We start from the raw sequence: 16,880 nt of genomic DNA on the forward strand, positions 1-16,880 counted from the left end.
TGGAATTTCCCACGTATGAAAACATTTCCCTTTTCTATTTTTTTATTTTATTTATTTCCATTCAGTAATAAATTCCAACTCCAGGCCATACGCGACGCGGTCAAAAGTCAAAACATCTTAATATTATCTAGTGTTAATGAACAATGCCAGTGTTAATGAACAATGCGAATATGGACCACTCCTAGGTCGTTCGCGGAATCTTCATAATCCGAATCTCGGTTAGGGTCTGATATCGACACATAAGTCGTGAGAATCTCTACTGAGTGGATCTCAAAGGAAGCAAAGAAAATGGTAATGAACAGTCACTTTGATAAGAGAATTCCTCCTCACCTCAAATTCAGGAGGAGAAAAATGCTAACTTCCTAGAGTTCTGAATCGAAGATACAATCCGACTTTTGCAACATCTGAGGGCACAAAGTCCTACTCTCTGCATGACTACATTGCAATAGGGATATAAGGAATATCCCAAAAAATCGAAAAGGATGTTCAAGAGGATCAATCTCGAGAAGTGATTCTCTTTTGCATTCTGTTGTCTGGAGAGTTGCATTTCAAAGGCGAGAGAGGCGCTCTGACTGGTTCAACATCACCAAAATCTAGTCTCTTCTCATCGGCACGGCTAGTCACCTTCGTACTCGATTTTCGTTTGTTTGACTGCAAGGATAAAAATCTGTAAGAAACATAATAACAAAACCATTGAAACCGCATCTCTTAGCTATTGTGAATCTCACTGTAAACCTCCCATGCCTCTTTTTAATTCTCAGTTTTGCACTGCCTCATCACCAAGAACTTGAAACTAAGGACTATAGCTCGCACTACACATTAGCAGTTCTCTTCTTTTTTATGACCAGGAAATCTGCCAACTCGAAAAGCTTGGACCTGACAAAGCCCAGAGATGCAAATCAAAGCTTCAAGATAGAAACTAGGTTCAATTCTCACCTTTGCTGAAGCAGTTCCAGGGCTTTTCACACCAGAACCAACAACCCTGCGATAATGCCTTAGTAACCTTTGGTTTTCATCATTTAGAATGTTATTCTCGTTGAAGAGCATTTTGGCCTGCACAAATTAAATAGGGTTAGAACTTCTCTAAAGAAAGAGAGGAGATTCGGATAGAAGAAAGTTTCACTCGATTCTCCTCACCTCCTCTTCAGCTTTAGAGAGATTAGTCCTGAGATGCTCCCTGTCTTTCTCGAGTTTCTTTGCCTCTGCAACTAGTGAAAGAACTTTCTGCGTTGCTGGTCTTAAGCTGTAATGGATATCATGAACACCATGCAAAATTTGTCAAAACTCTCATAGGAGACATTTTGAACCTAACAAGATTGAAAATGCCAAAACCAGAGAGGAGAGAGGGATCTCACAAGTTCCACATGTTCAACAATTTTTGACATGATTCATTTCCACCATCCAAGAATGAGTTAGTAGATACGAATCCACCATTGTTAACCATTTCCAAGACTGATTCGAGTAAAGTCTCTTCCATGACCCTGCGTTCTGCAGGTCCACCATCCTTTGATAATAGAAAAAAGATTATTATGAGATAATCAGATTAAGAACAGAAAAACTAAACCCAAAGGAAGATTCTCTATGGGATATCATCTCTAGTGCTTCAGCAATAGGATACTATCAAATAAATAGCTCAAACTTCAAAAAGCCCCATTTCTTCGAGATTCGAGCATGCAAGGGTTGTATTGTAGGTCAAAACAACCCGCAACTTCAATCAAATTTCTTTCACTTCACAAAACAACCGGACATTGTTTGCGATAGTACTCCATTCCATGTACATTTTATTGTCTTATGGATGCACGCTACTAATGACTTCTCTTTTCTCCTCGTTCTTTGAGGATTGTGCATTTCTCTATGAAAATGAATATTTCTCCTTAAGAAAGCACCGCCAGATAAGTCACTAGCTAAACCTCGTGTAGAGATCTTCTGAAAAGATAAAAACTTTTCATTCAAAATGCTTCCTTAGCAATTGAAAAAGCAAAGATTGCAATTCTCAAAACCATAATTCCCTTGTAAACAACCGGGAAAATCAGTGACCTTTCATTTCTTAATTCACAACAGAAACAGTAACATCATTCTACAAAACTACACCACTACAGGTCTCAAGATCCAATCCTATGTCCAATTGTTGAATTAATGGAGAAACCACAGTCCTATTTTCTACGACCCTCAGACTTCCGCAGCTTTCTCTAGAAGGAAAATTGATTAAAAAAAGAAGAGAATGTTATTTACCTCGTGTGCTGCCAATTTTCGCTTGTAGCTGCGCAACTCATCCGATAAACGCAGCACCTCCTCCTCCAGATGCCGAGCCCTAGCCTCGGCCTGCTTGGCCTTCTCATCAGCCTCGTTCCCGAAGTCTATTAAAGCCTCCCTGTCTTTGTCATAGAGGGCGCACTCCCCCTCCCATTTCTTGCACTGAGCCAACAAATCCACACATTCGGCTGCCAATTTCTGGTTCTCTTCCACAAACTTCTTCAGTGCCTGAGCAGTCATACTTGCTTCTCCCTGTAGAATCCCCTCACATTGTTAAGCAATCATCATCTAACCGGGTCTCTAAAACAAAGAGTCTCGTAGAACTCGAAAGCATTATGTGCCAAAATCAAATCTTTACACCTGCTTGCCCACTTTTACAGTCGATTCATATTCCATGTGGTGGACATTGATGAATTTACCAACCCACAAGCACGAGTGAATTGAAGTATTGATCCCATGCTACACCTACTAGCTCTGTACCCTTTTACCCAAATAAGGGTCGTACTGTAAGATTCAAAGACGAGCGGAACACATACGATTATCAAAACCCATGATTTTACATTCAAATCACACATGCATGCAAAAGAATCGAAATATTTTACAAAATTGGGGAGTATAAGAGTGATTTCGTGTATATACCCGAGCGAGCTCAATCTGATCGTCCTTCTCCTTCAATCTGGACTGCAACAGCAAGCACTGATCTTGAAGTTCCCTTCGAGCCTCCTCAGACGCACGGAGTTTCAATTCAAGGGTTTGCTCCGACACTGGGAGGCCTAAACAGTGATCGATCGACTCTTTGATGTAATCTTCGATTTCCTCCGGAAGATTCATGGTTGGATTGATCTCGGCAGGCTGCTGGGCTCAGGTCTGCTAATTGCGCGAACGAGATGGAAATTGAAATCGGAACCCTAACCCTAAGAATTTGAGAGAAACTGTCCAACGGATATCGGAATTATCTGACAAGACAACGCAAGGCGCTGAATTTCGGTGCTAAAGATTCTCCGGGTTTTTGGTCTTAAAGCCGAATCCTTTCCGTCGTATCAAAATGTCAAAAAATTAGGGCTCGTTTCAAATGGAAGAGGGTAGCCGTTGCAAGTGGGACCCATCCAGCGTAGCATATATGGCAATTCCACGTGTAAAAGAGGTAAATCAGTTCTCCATGAAATAATAATAATAACAATATATTGATTCAAGTAGTTCGATACTTGTTCTCCTTAAAGAAGATGTCGAAATCAAATATTATGAATGGAAAAAATTCATGTTCGGAGAATTTTAACCTCAATAAATCGAGTAGAGAAAAATGATATATCACAGTATGCAAGTTTTTACTTAATAAACAATATATTCTAAATTTAATTTTAGTGTTGGAATTACACGTACTCCTAAGTAATTATTTATTAGGTTCTCTATTTAGATGTAAGGAAAACCTCGTACCGATAGCCTAATTTGATTCTCATATGTAGGAGAGTCTATGCGCCTTTGTTTCTATTCTCGAGTAACGCTTTCATATTGTATATTATTGGTGCAACATATATCAAATATATGAAGCCATGACAAACCTTGGACGTGTAACTTTTATTTGGGGTGTTAGACCTATAATTGTATAAGTGAATAAAATGTGTAATAATTTCTTTTCGGTTACAGGGAAAAAATGTATAATGATTCCTAAACAAATTAAATATACCACCATTAACCCAAAAAAAAAAAAGTTATTGAACAATTGTGTCATTTTAATATGCGAATAAACATGAAATTTTCCTAATTGAATTTATATGAAGGATTAGATACATGTAGATAAACTAAATATTGGTAAATGTAAGAATTACAAAACTATATTGTTTACGCAAGGACATCTTTATATCATATATGGGTGACCTGACCTCCACAGAAGCTATAACTAATTCCGACTTTGATCAGGTGGTGCTTCATTTGCAGCTTGATCAACGATGGATTCCACTTTCTTTTCCACTTCTTCGACCTGCATTTCCGGAAAATCATTATACGTATCAAATGACCCATCCAATGGTCTTGTACTAAGTTAGGTCTTCTCTCGACCCCCGAACACATCATGTTTGTTATCATGGATGATGCATATAACTCATGAGATCTAATAGTGAAGGCATTCAAGAACGTGAGATCGAACCGGTAATGCTGTGAGCGTGATAACGATGGACGGGACGAAATGAGAAAAATGGGGAGGATAGGGTTAGGTAGGTGAAAGCTATAGAACCTTGTCAAAGACTTCTTGTGCTAAGTGAGCATCCATGGCGGTATGCTTGGCAACGTTTTCAACAAAGGCGATCTCATCCCTAAGCTTCCCACCCTCAGGAAGCTGATCTGCCACCTCCTCTGCTACCTTCTCCACTTCCTCTGCTGCTTCCTCGACATTCCCCGCTATCTCCTCCTCTCTCTCCACCACTTCTCCTACTTCTCCTGCAAATAATCCCTGAATTTCGGCAATTTCTCAGGCCGTATAATCTTCATCTGAACTATAGGACGGTTTTCCTTCCTAGCTCAACTAGGAAAAACCTGTGAATCCTGCAATTTTTATTGTCCTTCCTAGCTCAACTAGGAAAACTTGTGAATCCTGCAATTTTCCTTTACACCGAGAATTTTATTCATATTTCGATGTGTTGGTGGAAAACAAATCTAAGATCTCCCTTCCCTGGCTTCGAGCCGTCTCAATTTGGTCTTCAGTATGTAACCAGGGATAACGATGAGAGACATTTGTAGATCATCCGTAAGATTACACACTTTCGATTCTCAGAAATCACAACCAATTCTTCTAGAAGGTTAGAGCCGCCGATATGATCAACAATCCAAGCTTTTCTGCTAATTAAGCACTGAGTTACAAAAGCACACAGCACTCAGTTCGGACAAATGGGTACACACTCTAACAAACTGGACAGTGAATTTTCTTCAAGTATTTTGTACGCATATTTGTACAGCTAACCATGAACCAGGAGATGGTTCCGAACTAGGGAGCTGATTCCCCGGCCCCGCACTGCTCCTAACAGCCACTTGCCGATCATACATCCGAAGACTTGGAGCTGTGAAGGGAACCCTTTTGGCAATGCTCCGGGTGGCACTTCCATGATGGCATTTACAGGTCCTCGCTGATTCCACAAGAGGAAAGCTCGAGTTCCGGTGTCTGCAACTAATTGCAGCTGTGAGAAAAGCGGGTCCTGCTGTCGACAACATTATCTCTAATCAGAAAGACAACAAAAGTTAGATGAAGTGTTTGGAAAAATATGAGATCCTATCATTGAGACTAGTGGTTTCGGTTGATGAATAACAAAAACGTTTTCTTGCCGAATACGGCGTTGTCGAGGATTGGCTTTGTTTGAATAATTTATCAATGACATAAACAGAACGAATAAGATAGTCATATTTCTATTAAAATCCAATTTCGTGAGGAGGTTTCCAATTGACTTATCTTTCCATAAGCACAGAGCCTTAAGTTGGCAACGGAAGAAAGAAAAAGCAAAGTTTGGAAAACTGCAAAAAGCTTTTCCACGTTATCCTCTCTCTTTCCCATATTCAGAAAAATAATGGGAATCATAAATATTAGATGTCGAAATATGTTCTCCCTATAACTAGTTCGAATCCCACGCTATCGATGAAACTTTTAACCCTGTTTGGATTCAGGAATAAAAATTTTTAACTTTAACTTTAACCCAACACACTACACAACAAAAACACACATTTTTCAAGTCAAAAATTTTAACTTTAACTTTAACTCAACACATTACACGATAAAAACACACGTTTTCCAAGTCAAATTTATAATCGCATCTCATTTGTTATTTTTTACAATCAAAATCAAAATTAAAATCAAAATCAAAATCAAAGTTACTCTCAATCCAAACGCACCCTAATTGTTTCGATCGTCGTTTTCTATAGCCCAGCTTTTCTAGAGGGTTGGAATTAGTTTTATGCTCATTTCAAAACTTTTACCGGGTCACATGATAGAAAGTTAGGACATATTCCATCGAAACAGTACACATGAAAAGAGAGTAATTTCTTTCGAAATCGTTCCACTTATATCAGATGGAAACTGCGCCCGTTTTGTCTCCAAAGACATTTCAAAGCAGGTTAGGAAACTTTGAAGACATTTTAGAAGTCCAATGACATATGTTATGTGCACATTATTGTTCTGTAATTTGACATATAAAATTGCTTCATTCTGATGCTTATATATTATTTATTGACTTTTTAGGTAAGAAATCAATATCACTTTGAAAGTTATCAGTCACCACTTAATTACCGCCCAAGTTAAGGATTAATATTTACTTTGATCATTTCAACCACCTACCGCACAATTATTAGATAAAATATCATCATCTTGATTAGGACATAATAGCTGACGAGATATATGTGTTTCATCAATATCCCAAAAGAGATTATGTCTTTCAGGTAAAATGTTGGGCTAAGGTATTATGAGCAAAAAAAAAGAAAGTTTATCATCGAAAGTGTTGTTTAGGAAATACCCCAATTCATACGGAACAAATACAATATAACAATCAAAATCAAATTCCAGTTTAAAGTAACTATTATCAAATTTTTAACGGTAATTGAGTTATATCTTTCTTTCTTTCTTTCTTTCTTGGTAAGTCACTAATTTTCACTTTGCGTCAGCTTCATTCTGGTCACGAGATTCTTCAAATGAATTTTTAGATTTTACATGTAAAGTCCATCCACATAAAGCGTAGTTTATCTATTAGATCGATCACACGTCATGATTTATATCTATTTTTTTAAAGTAGAATAAGATTGTCCCATATGTGATGAAGAAAGCGGGGGAAAACGAGCACACCTCTCACTTCACTTACCCAAGAAAAGGACACATTTGTTCCTTTCATTTGCTTCTTTTGTTTTCTGTTCTTCCAATCTAACCAATACAAGAAAAATCAACTCAACCAAAGCTCCCAACTCCCACACTCTCTTCTCTCATTCCATCATCTCCTTTCTTCCATCTCCTCCTCCCCACACTACACAATCTCTCCAATGGCAATTAGAAACAGAAAGCTCTTCCCCTCTCTTATGTCCACCAACGAAACCATCTACTGCCCTGACTTATGTGACCCCACCTGCCCCTACTACGACTGCCGGAACCCCGAATACTACTTCCCTCTACCGCCCCCTCCGCCACCGCCTCCTTCCAGCCCCGGAGCCGCCCCCATCTCCCCGTCCCTCATCACTGCGGTTTCCCTGCTCTCCGCCTTGTTCATCCTTCTCGGTTACTACGTGATCATTAGGAAATCCTGCTTCCTTCGCAGGTCGAGGACCAACCACCAGCCGCCCCCATCGGACGTTGGAGACGAGGAGTTCCTGGATGAGAACCGCGTGGACCACCCAATCTGGTTCATCACGACGGTGGGGCTGCAGCAGTCGATCATAAATGCGATCACTGTGTGGAAGTACCGGAAAGGAGAGGGGCTGATCGAAGGATCGGAGTGCTCCGTCTGCTTGAATGATTTCCACGAAGGTGAGACCCTGAGGCTCTTGCCGAAATGCAGCCATGCGTTTCACATTCAGTGTATCGATACCTGGCTCCAGTCCCACACAAATTGCCCGCTCTGTCGGGCTAATATTGTGGCACCAAGCTCGGCCGGACAAAGCACTACCAGGGCACAGTTGGAGCGGATGGAGCCGCACGGGGAGGACTTGGATGTGATCAGAGATAACCAGATGGAGAATCTAAGGGGAAACAGTGGAACTGTTGAGAATCTGGAAAGAGATGGGGTTCTCGGAATCGGGGGAGAAACTGGAGAATTGCAAGGAGTTACCATAGGAGAAGTTGTTCCGAAAGATCATCATACTCATGACGAGCTAGAGATGCCAGAGGAGATCGAATTAGAGAGGATCTCCGTTTCACATTCGACCGATGATTCCTCCTCCTCCTCTTCTTCTTCGGAGCAACAAGTCCATGTCGAAATTCGAAACTCTTCTGCTCCAACTGCTGACCTGAAGCTAGATGGTGAAGCTAATAGTACACACATACTCAAGATGGTTTCAGCTGCGGATTCTTCATCAACCGAAAAATCTATGGCAAGATCTCACTCGTGCGGTTCGGGGTACTTCTTGTCCCGACATAGCAGGAACTGGAGCTCGATCCTTCCTTTCTAGAGTTATGAATATATCAAATCGTAAAGATCGCAGAAAATTTTCTGTATGCGGGACTTCCCTCGGGCGGAAACGTCTCCTGTTGTGTCCAGGACTTACCATAATGGGCTATGAGAAATAGGAGAGAGTTTCCAGCATGGAGAGACTGGAGCCATGCATAGTGTATACTTTGAAATCTAATGTCGATATAGGAAAAGATCCAAACGAGGGGGAAATTTGGAGCTGCAACCGTTAGGTTTCATTTTACGGATTGCATTGATGCGAAACGACCTCCTCATGTGTACGTGTAAGAATTTTTGCACTGAGGTGGGTGTGCTCTCGTGTATAAAGCGTATGATATTCCTTTGAAGACGGAACCTCAACTTAAGATCGGATTGTAAGTACAGCCAATGTAATAGAGTAAGCAATTCATGATTGGACTGATTAATTTGTCATGAAGCGCTGGAAAAGAAGAAAATCTAATTGGAATCCAAGGCACAACACAAGGTTGACATGCATGTTTCATTTCATATGGATTCCTCTTCTCTTTTCTTTTGGAGAAATCACGGGCATCCTTAACCTATTAGAAGAAAACAATTCTGTTCGGATGTCCGCTTGGTCCCGACTGTTTGCAGTGGTGAATAGAATTCCCGTTATTTTACAAACGATTAGTAGATGAAATGAAAACAACGGGGATAAACTACAGTGAAGCTCTCTCCATGATAAGCCCAGTTTGGCCCATGGGCTCTTTTTCTTATTGGGGGTAAAAAGCCTTGAGTTAGATAGATAGACTTCTCATTATTACACAGCAATGTAGCTGTTAAGTCGATGGACATATTTGGATAAAATTAAGGGGAAAATAATAAAAAAAATTCAAAAAATTTAGGACCTGATATGTTATTTGACCTACTTTTTGACGAGTGAGGGGACTGTATATAATTAAAATTTGAGCATATCATTTAAAAGGGAAAAGAATGAGTTATTTCGTGGAGAAATACGAAATATATGTACATCACGTGTTAAAGTACTATTAGTCATGCTTTGGCCTCTTCGACTAAGAGTCTTAGAAACCTTGACAAACGCGGAAACAAGATTGGAATTTTTTTTCCTGAAATAAATTAATTTACTAGCTAGTTACGAATTAATTAATTAGTGCCCCAAAGAAATAATCTTAGATAATGTGAAATTCTTCTTCGGTTTGACATTGCATGATATCATCATTTCAATCACGATGTTAACTTAGTCTTGATTCACTGCACTTACTCCTCATATACTATTTTTAACAAATAAAATAAATATTTGTTTATTGTTTTCTTTTTCCCCCATTTGGTTTCTATCGATGATGATATTGCTCCACAATGATATAATAACCACCTGGTAAGAAAATTATATATCAGCAGAGGTGACCCAGTCCAAGTATATATGCTTTCATCCTTTTTTTGGTCATGCATCTACCTACCTTAAATAATGGTAGAGGGAACTTTGGACTTGAATATATAATAAAAGGATCTTTAATCTTGTGATGTTCCACTTTTTTATTTGTTAACGTCAAGTGATAAATATTAAAATGAAAGTTATACCAATAAAATTTTATTATTCTTGATTTATATGATAATTTTCTTTAACAATAGAACATATATATATATATATATTATGCTTTTAATTATTGAAGAAATGAGTACGTCAAGCAGCCTATATCCGGAACCATATATACTTTGTGACCTCTCGGGACTTATGTATGTCGAGAATAAATTAATTTTGAAGGGATTGGAGGGTTAAGGAGGTTTAAGGGGAGCATTTAGAGGTCTTTGAAATTAACTTGTTGGTTATATTCTTTTTAAAGGAAGGTTTGGGTAGAGGACTTAAAGGTCTTTGAAAGGGTTACAATTAACTTGTTGGTTATATTTCTTTTAAAGGAATTGGAGGGTTTTCTAATTAGTTATTTCAAATGATATCAAAATCACCAATTCAAAGAGACTATAAAATTTCATGTATAAGAAACAAAAATTCGTAATCCTCCCAAATTAAAGGGGGAAAAAAAATCTCTAAGGGGTTTGAAATACCACCAAGATCATCCCATCTTAAGAAAGATTTTAAACTGTTGGAATTGTGATGTGGAAAAAATTCGACTATTTCGAATAGAACTTCTGAGCCTTCGTTCTCGAAGGTGCAGCACTTCAAAACTCGAGAATACGTTGGCCTTAGGTTGTTTCCCCTCTTCATCTCCCCAGAGCTTTCTCCTTTCTCCTCGGCGGATCCCTGCAAGGCAAACGGGGGTCTGGGGGTGTGGCCTAGGATTACCCGTCCTATACTTAAATCAGCTACTGATTTAATAGTGGGCACAATACTTGAAAGCAGTAGGGAGGAGGAGAAGGGGAGAAGAGAGAGAAGAGAGATGAAGAGGGGAAACAACGTAAGGCCGATATATTCTCGGATTTGAAGGACTGCACCTTCGTGTTCTTGGGTTCAAGATAGTCGGATTTTTTCCCATCAGTTTGTAAAATATTTATTACGATTGGAAGTGATTGCGCGCATCTTCAAGTAAAATACTCACCGAGTCTGTAAATCTCATATGAATTTATGTATGTGTTTTTGATGAGAACAACTACTCTCCATGGGATATGTAATACCTCCAAAATTCTTTCCACTAAATTCCTCCAATATTAAGCCTCGAAAGTTCTCAATATTATCCAAATCCAGTGTTCAAGTTTTAACAGTCAAAATTCCAATCGATCAATTGAGAAGAAAATAGGCCAAAATTCAAAAGCAAAATTAGGAATGGGCTCTTCCTCTGTTACGTAAGAAATGAAGCTAGGCCTATGTACCTAGAGCTACGTACTTTTTTTCCTGAAGTTGGACCATAATTGGAACAAAAGAATCAGTGGAATCCTTTTTCTTTTTTCTCTTTAGTACGGGTCTGAAGGGCTAAAATTTCATGGAGGATATCATGTGATTGATGCTTAACCAAATAGAGGAAACAAAATAGACGGAGACAATTTCTGTATTGGCTTGGACTAATTTTACAAGTTCGGTTGGGATCTGTCATTGCCTCGTTTGAATTTCGCAAATATATTAGAGTTTTTGATTGGTCTCAAATGACACTTCATCGAAAATAGTAAGTTTAACAGTGTTATTATCTTCAAGTAATCTCCAAGAACGACATTAATGAGATGATTAAGTTTTTTTTTTGGGTAAAAGATGCACAAATTTTTTTTTTGGTGAATAGATACACAAAATCTTTTCTAATGTTATTTGTGTGTGACAAATAATATTTTGAATGGTATAAAATTACAATTTATATTACAGTTGTATACTTACAAGTCTATCTTTTTTTTAAGTGAAATGACGCATACTTTTAAGGTATTAATTGATACTAATTCCTTTCAACCGTTGATTTGGCTTGGTTATAAGCCTTTTTTCGAGAAAATTATTTATGAGGATCTGAAGGAGTTGAATGGACACCACTAATTAATTTTCACTAAAAAAGCCTCCTATATTATAAATATAATTTCACCCCAAAAATTTTTAAAAAGAAAAAGCTGTTATTTATCATCCAGATTCCTTTCAATACCCGTCGATCAATAAAGAAACTGAGTGGGGCCCACTGTCATGATTAGAAAATGAAAAAACAGGGCTGATTAATGAAAGAGAGTTACAATATACTGATCTTTGCTTGATTCGTTTCGCAATTAAAAGATTTTAAAATCTATATTTGTTATGAAATTATTAATTTTTTTTATTAGCGATTTAAAATTTTTATTTTATTATATCATGCCTATAAACTCTTTCATAGCCGAAAAGAGAGCTGATTATGCGCATCCAGATGCATTAATGAATATGAAGTGTAAAAGAAGAAAACCAAATGGACAATTTAAGGGACAAATTGCCGTCTTCAATGAAAGAGCAGAAGGGATTTAGCTTTTAAAAGCTTTTTGCATCTTCCAGGAAACAGCTTCTTGGAATTATGTCCCCACTTTTTCCTCTTCTACGATGAAAAAGTTTCTTCACTTTTCCCATCATGGCTCTTCATGATTGAAACTACTTATAAATTATTCAAAAATAACATATCAATCAATCTGTATATCAATCCTCCTTCCCAATCAGCATACATTTGCTTCGCCCGTTTGGAGTCTGAAAACATTGTGTATTAGCTCTGATTTCACGCAATAAAAACCAAATGATTCTTGAATGAAACATGATTTCTTGGGTCAAGAAAATTTTACCTTCTTTTTCTTTTAGGTATTAACCTTATGTCCGGAAGTTCAATTAGGTCATGACTAATCTAATCGAGCAAGATCGGCTTACTAAGAAATAAAACTCTTTCAGCGTGGATTTTATGCATTCACAATGACTCGAACCCGAGACTTTACTTAAATGGAATAAGCACCGAACAATTTGAATCAACCCACGTTAGTTGATCTTACCTTATTATAAAAGAAAAGCAATTACATTGTTATAATTAAGAATCATTATGATATATTCAAGTAATTAATGCCCATTCTCCATCTCATTATAATGTGATTAGTATTTTCTCACGCTGCGCGACGAGATAGAATTACCGAATAATTTCTTTAGTCATATTTATTGGCGTGAAGAAGTGAGCAAGTCACTCTAAATTACGGGGAAGATAGCTTTACACATTAATATTGGAGGAGGGAGAAAAAAAAGGAAGACAATAAGATTTGGAAAGGCAAAATACTTGTAACCCAAAAAAAATAAAAAGTTAATTCAAAGATGAGGAGGTTTTTAAACCATATAAATAGCTAGCTTTTTAGCTGAAAGCAGCTTCCTCTTCAATTCTCTGGAACATTTGGTTCACTGCAGCTGCGATTTCATCCACAGTAGTTAAGTGGCTTCCTTCCTCAACCTGCCAGATTTAATTTAGAGATCAATATTACGATAAAGAGTCATTGAAATATCGGTAACACCCATATAGTCAATTCGAGTATATAATGCAAAACCTAGCTGCATGATGCGATCTCATATTTTGCTAGATGATAAATTAGCCATGGAAGCCCCTGATTTTACGTGTCGATAACCTAGAACTGACACGAGTACATCAAGTAGATATCGAGCTAGGACACGAATATTACGGGACAGCCCAAAACCTGGTGCACCCCACAGACCCCTCCATATATATATATATATATATATATATATATACCTGCGGGGCCCTTGTTCTAGACGTCACACAACGCCATTTTGCAACTCTAATAATGTACGATATGCAGATTATATACGTTTTCTCAGTATACATGGATCATTATTGCTACATCTGACCTTGACGCTGACCGAGTATAGGACCATTTCATCCGAGCTCGTGACATTGAGGTGGAGAACACTGAGTCGGAGGGCCTGCAGCCCAGCCACGAGCCTGAGGAGCTGTTTAGGTCGCCTCCTGGATTGGATCTTGAGGTTCGCGTGGCTCTCTACCATCGTCACCTCTATGTCTGCCGCCACATCTGTGGTTGCACCGGCTTCACCTGCAGCTGCCCGGGTAGAATACTGTGGGAAGCTGAAGAAGTCCGAGAACGGCTGCTGAGGGGCAATGAGGTTGTTGTTGTTATGGCTATCGTTTGTGATCTTCTGGGCCTCCATTGATTGTAGGAGCTGCTCCAGCTCCTTCACGAAGTTGATTGCCCCTCCAATGATTGATGCTTGGTCGCCCTGGGAAAAAAAAAAAAGAATTATTATAGCTGATTAGTTTCTGATGAGGTTTTCCATAAAATCCTTTATAATTTCAAAAATAAATTAACCCATGTTTCTGAATCCCAATTGTTCACAAAGGAATTTTTATTTATTTCACTAATTTTGAGAAAAAAAAATAGAGAAATATTGTACTATGTGCTGGTAAATATTGTTTTATATCATCACACTATAATCATTGAAATGGGGAGTCACGAGAAAGGCAGAAATGAAAAGGCGATGAAGATCGGCGTTCAAGACACTTTTGACATCACAACTTTGCAATGCATCATTGCATGCCATAATCTCTCTAACCTTCTTTTCCTCAGCTGAGACTAATTCTCGTTCGCGTATTAATTTGATTTCCTGACCACGTGGTATAAATCTCTACCCTCTCTTTATTAACGAAAAAAAAAATCATACTTCAATTTTACCATTTCAAAAAAAAAACCATAAAAAAGCATATGAAAAAGACATAATAACTTTATGCCATTAGTATTATAAAGCATGCAGGTTAATGAAAGGAGAAGAGGCTGACCCTTTGGCTGTAAGACGGTGGCATGAGCGACCGAAGGACCGCCAAGTACTCATTCATCTGCTTCCGGCGGTTCCGCTCCACGGCGATGTGGGTCATCCTCTGGTTCTCTATCTCCTCCCGGTTCTTCGTGCTCTTCACGCGCCGTCTCTTCCTCCTCCCGCTGCCAGCCGCTGCGGGCTGCTGCTCTTGATATCTGCCAACCACAGCATCTGCCGCACCAACGACTGTGTCGGGGGATGAGGTGTTGGGGTGGACATCCCAGCAGTTGCTGCCGGCGCCGCTGTTGTTGTTGCCGTAAATGGCGCCCTTGTCATCACAGGGGTCGGCCTCCTCCTGATCCAACACAAGGCCAAAAGGGTTGTAAGCGCCATACTCCGGCCTGAGGAAGGTGTTGGCGGCGTAGTTGGGGCAGTAGATGAATGGGTCTTGTTGTGGGTACACCACAGCTTCTAAGGCCATTTCAATGGAGGAAAGGAAACACAGAGAGAGAGAGAGAGGGGTTGCAGAGAAAGAACAAACGCTAAATGGCTTGAGATGCCCAAACAAAGAAGCCTTTTTAATCAAGAAAAAGTAGTGTGGAGGGCTTCAATTAAATTGTGTGTTCTTTCTTCCTTGATATGATACAAAAGCAAAATTAAATAGGTTTAATGGATCGATGCTATGCTACAGAATGTTGCACGTGAGATTGCCCATAGACAGAGAGAGAGAGAGAGAGAGAGAGAGATTCTTGTGGTTCTTTGGAGATTATGAGGAGGAACAACAATGGAGGGTGAGGGGGTTTATAGAGTTTGGTCCCTAAGTTTTTTTTTTTAAACCATGGTATTCAGAAGTTTAATTGAGCACTGAGTAATCCAGTCGAGCCGGGTCGGCCCACTAAGGGATAAAGCTTTCACAGCGTAGACTTTTTGTATTCACAAGGACTCAAATCCGAGGCCTTGCTTAAGCGGAACAAATGCCGAACCGCTTGAACCAATTCACGTTGGTACTAAGTATTTTTTTTAAATTACAAGTTTTAAGGTGGGAAATTCTATAATTATAATAGCCGATCGAATAATCAAGGGAGGGGGTCCCCCGGGAGAAAGACAATTTCGGGTTGTCGAGGGACCCAAAGATTTTTCTCTTTTTTGATAATTCTATTCTATCCCTCATTCGGTCGTTAACGTCATAAGACTTTAATTTGATTTTGTGCCACCTATATCTTTTCTGGCCCATATCCACGTCTCTACTATCATGTAACAGTACATGTAAGGGTTAATTACTTCACTCTTTTCTAATATCAGGAACTAATCAATGTTTCTTCGGTGTATATTTCAGTTGTACATCAAACATATATCCATCGGTCCTGTTTGCATCTCCTGCACACCAGTGTTATATATGGACGTGCATAATAAGATATTGTATATGCTTGGCATTCGGGATTATTAGATCAACAAAGTTGAGTTTGGACGAAATATATACGAATGGATTATCACCTGGGATGTTTCAACTCAAGACGCATGGTCAGGACTTGGGGCTATAATTGAAGGTGCATGGGTGCCCGTTCTGGAAAGAATAAGATCAATCTTTCCAAATTTCTTTCCATATGTGTCGAGTCCAATAATTGTAGTTGTGGTCCTTTAACTGTTTGTATGAATGCCCTCAGCCTTCAACCATGCATGGCCATTCTATACTAAAATCACTTTGTACGTATCCGAAATTAATTAAAGTGAGACATAGGCTGCCATATAAGCTTCCACTTACAATGAGAGGCCAAGGAGAAACAAACAAATGAATAAATGGGTTCAGAAGGGTGGCATCCCATATCTATTTAAAATCAGGATGTTTCAATTTTGATTTTTACTAAGGACGCACTATTATTATCCTTGTATTCCTTACTACGTAAGTACTTCATGAATTAATTTCATTTTTAGTTGAAAAAAAAAGAAATAAACAAATTTAAAACAAGGGTTGTGCATGACATGTATTGGGTCTCCCTCCTACATGATTCTCCATCGGAAATAGGGAAGGAGGGGTATTCCCTAAAAGAACCCTAACTAGATATGACAATCTGTTTGATTTGGTAATAATATTGTCGGACACTTAGTCGAAGAAAAGAGAAAGATGACGAAAACCCTGATGATGACCCCTCCCCTTAGCTTACACCCATGCATGCATTATATTCTTGCACACGCATACACATGTAAAGATCGAGATTAGGAACAAGAATTTAAAAGATTAGAAAAGCTTTTAATCCGAACGTCGTTTAAACTGAATTAATCATGAATTATTGAATTTTCAACACAGGATGCAAACTGTAAAA

The 16,880-nt window shown here is 38.8% G+C and overlaps 4 protein-coding genes across 4 annotated transcripts; 1 reads left to right on the top strand and 3 right to left on the bottom strand.

The window, feature by feature from the left end:
- Positions 1-289: 289 nt before the first annotated feature.
- On the bottom strand, positions 290-3,311 carry LOC116215216. The gene is made up of 6 exons (XM_031550848.1): positions 2,893-3,311; positions 2,233-2,505; positions 1,356-1,504; positions 1,138-1,243; positions 937-1,053; positions 290-651 (listed from the first exon to the last, which is right to left on the bottom strand). Exons 1-6 carry the CDS (start codon positions 3,082-3,084, stop codon positions 496-498), a joined length of 993 nt encoding a protein of 330 aa, XP_031406708.1. The 5' UTR covers positions 3,085-3,311; the 3' UTR covers positions 290-495.
- A 686-nt stretch (positions 3,312-3,997) lies between these two features.
- On the bottom strand, positions 3,998-5,348 carry LOC116202521. The gene is made up of 3 exons (XM_031534101.1): positions 5,207-5,348; positions 4,484-4,716; positions 3,998-4,231 (listed from the first exon to the last, which is right to left on the bottom strand). Exons 1-3 carry the CDS (start codon positions 5,346-5,348, stop codon positions 4,151-4,153), a joined length of 456 nt encoding a protein of 151 aa, XP_031389961.1. The 3' UTR covers positions 3,998-4,150.
- A 1,776-nt stretch (positions 5,349-7,124) lies between these two features.
- On the top strand, positions 7,125-8,813 carry LOC116204952 (RING-H2 finger protein ATL54). Its single transcript, XM_031537376.1, has one exon. The coding sequence runs from the start codon at positions 7,261-7,263 to the stop codon at positions 8,380-8,382; it is 1,122 nt and encodes a 373-aa protein (XP_031393236.1). The 5' UTR covers positions 7,125-7,260; the 3' UTR covers positions 8,383-8,813.
- Positions 8,814-12,942: 4,129 nt separating this feature from the next.
- LOC116191082 (transcription factor bHLH96) lies at positions 12,943-15,325 on the bottom strand. Its single transcript, XM_031520231.1, has 3 exons — positions 14,582-15,325; positions 13,639-14,025; positions 12,943-13,225 (listed from the first exon to the last, which is right to left on the bottom strand). Exons 1-3 carry the CDS (start codon positions 15,038-15,040, stop codon positions 13,130-13,132), a joined length of 942 nt encoding a protein of 313 aa, XP_031376091.1. The 5' UTR covers positions 15,041-15,325; the 3' UTR covers positions 12,943-13,129.
- Between the last annotated feature and the right edge of the window lie 1,555 nt (positions 15,326-16,880).

The sequence above is a fragment of the Punica granatum genome, chromosome 1 (assembly GCF_007655135.1).
Source record: "Punica granatum isolate Tunisia-2019 chromosome 1, ASM765513v2, whole genome shotgun sequence".
NCBI classification, from domain to species: Eukaryota; Viridiplantae; Streptophyta; class Magnoliopsida; order Myrtales; family Lythraceae; genus Punica; species Punica granatum.

Excerpts from the sequence above, each read along its gene's own strand:
- LOC116215216 (XM_031550848.1), bottom strand. The coding sequence starts at position 3,084 with ATGAATCTTCCGGAGGAAATCGAAGATTACATCAAAGAGTCGATCGAT. Across the intron at positions 1,505-2,232 it reads GAAAATTGGCAGCACACGAG|GATGGTGGACCTGCAGAACG; the intron begins GTAAATAACATT and ends CTATTATCAAAG. Across the intron at positions 652-936 it reads CTGGAACTGCTTCAGCAAAG|TCAAACAAACGAAAATCGAG; the intron begins GTGAGAATTGAA and ends TTATCCTTGCAG.
- LOC116202521 (XM_031534101.1), bottom strand. The coding sequence starts at position 5,348 with ATGGAAGTGCCACCCGGAGCATTGCCAAAAGGGTTCCCTTCACAGCTC. Across the intron at positions 4,717-5,206 it reads GAACCATCTCCTGGTTCATG|AAATTGCCGAAATTCAGGGA; the intron begins GTTAGCTGTACA and ends ATACGGCCTGAG. Across the intron at positions 4,232-4,483 it reads CACAAGAAGTCTTTGACAAG|GTCGAAGAAGTGGAAAAGAA; the intron begins GTTCTATAGCTT and ends CCGGAAATGCAG.
- LOC116204952 (XM_031537376.1), top strand. The coding sequence starts at position 7,261 with ATGGCAATTAGAAACAGAAAGCTCTTCCCCTCTCTTATGTCCACCAAC.
- LOC116191082 (XM_031520231.1), bottom strand. The coding sequence starts at position 15,040 with ATGGCCTTAGAAGCTGTGGTGTACCCACAACAAGACCCATTCATCTAC. Across the intron at positions 14,026-14,581 it reads CACCGTCTTACAGCCAAAGG|GGCGACCAAGCATCAATCAT; the intron begins GTCAGCCTCTTC and ends TTTTTTTCCCAG. Across the intron at positions 13,226-13,638 it reads TATACTCGGTCAGCGTCAAG|GTTGAGGAAGGAAGCCACTT; the intron begins GTCAGATGTAGC and ends TAAATCTGGCAG.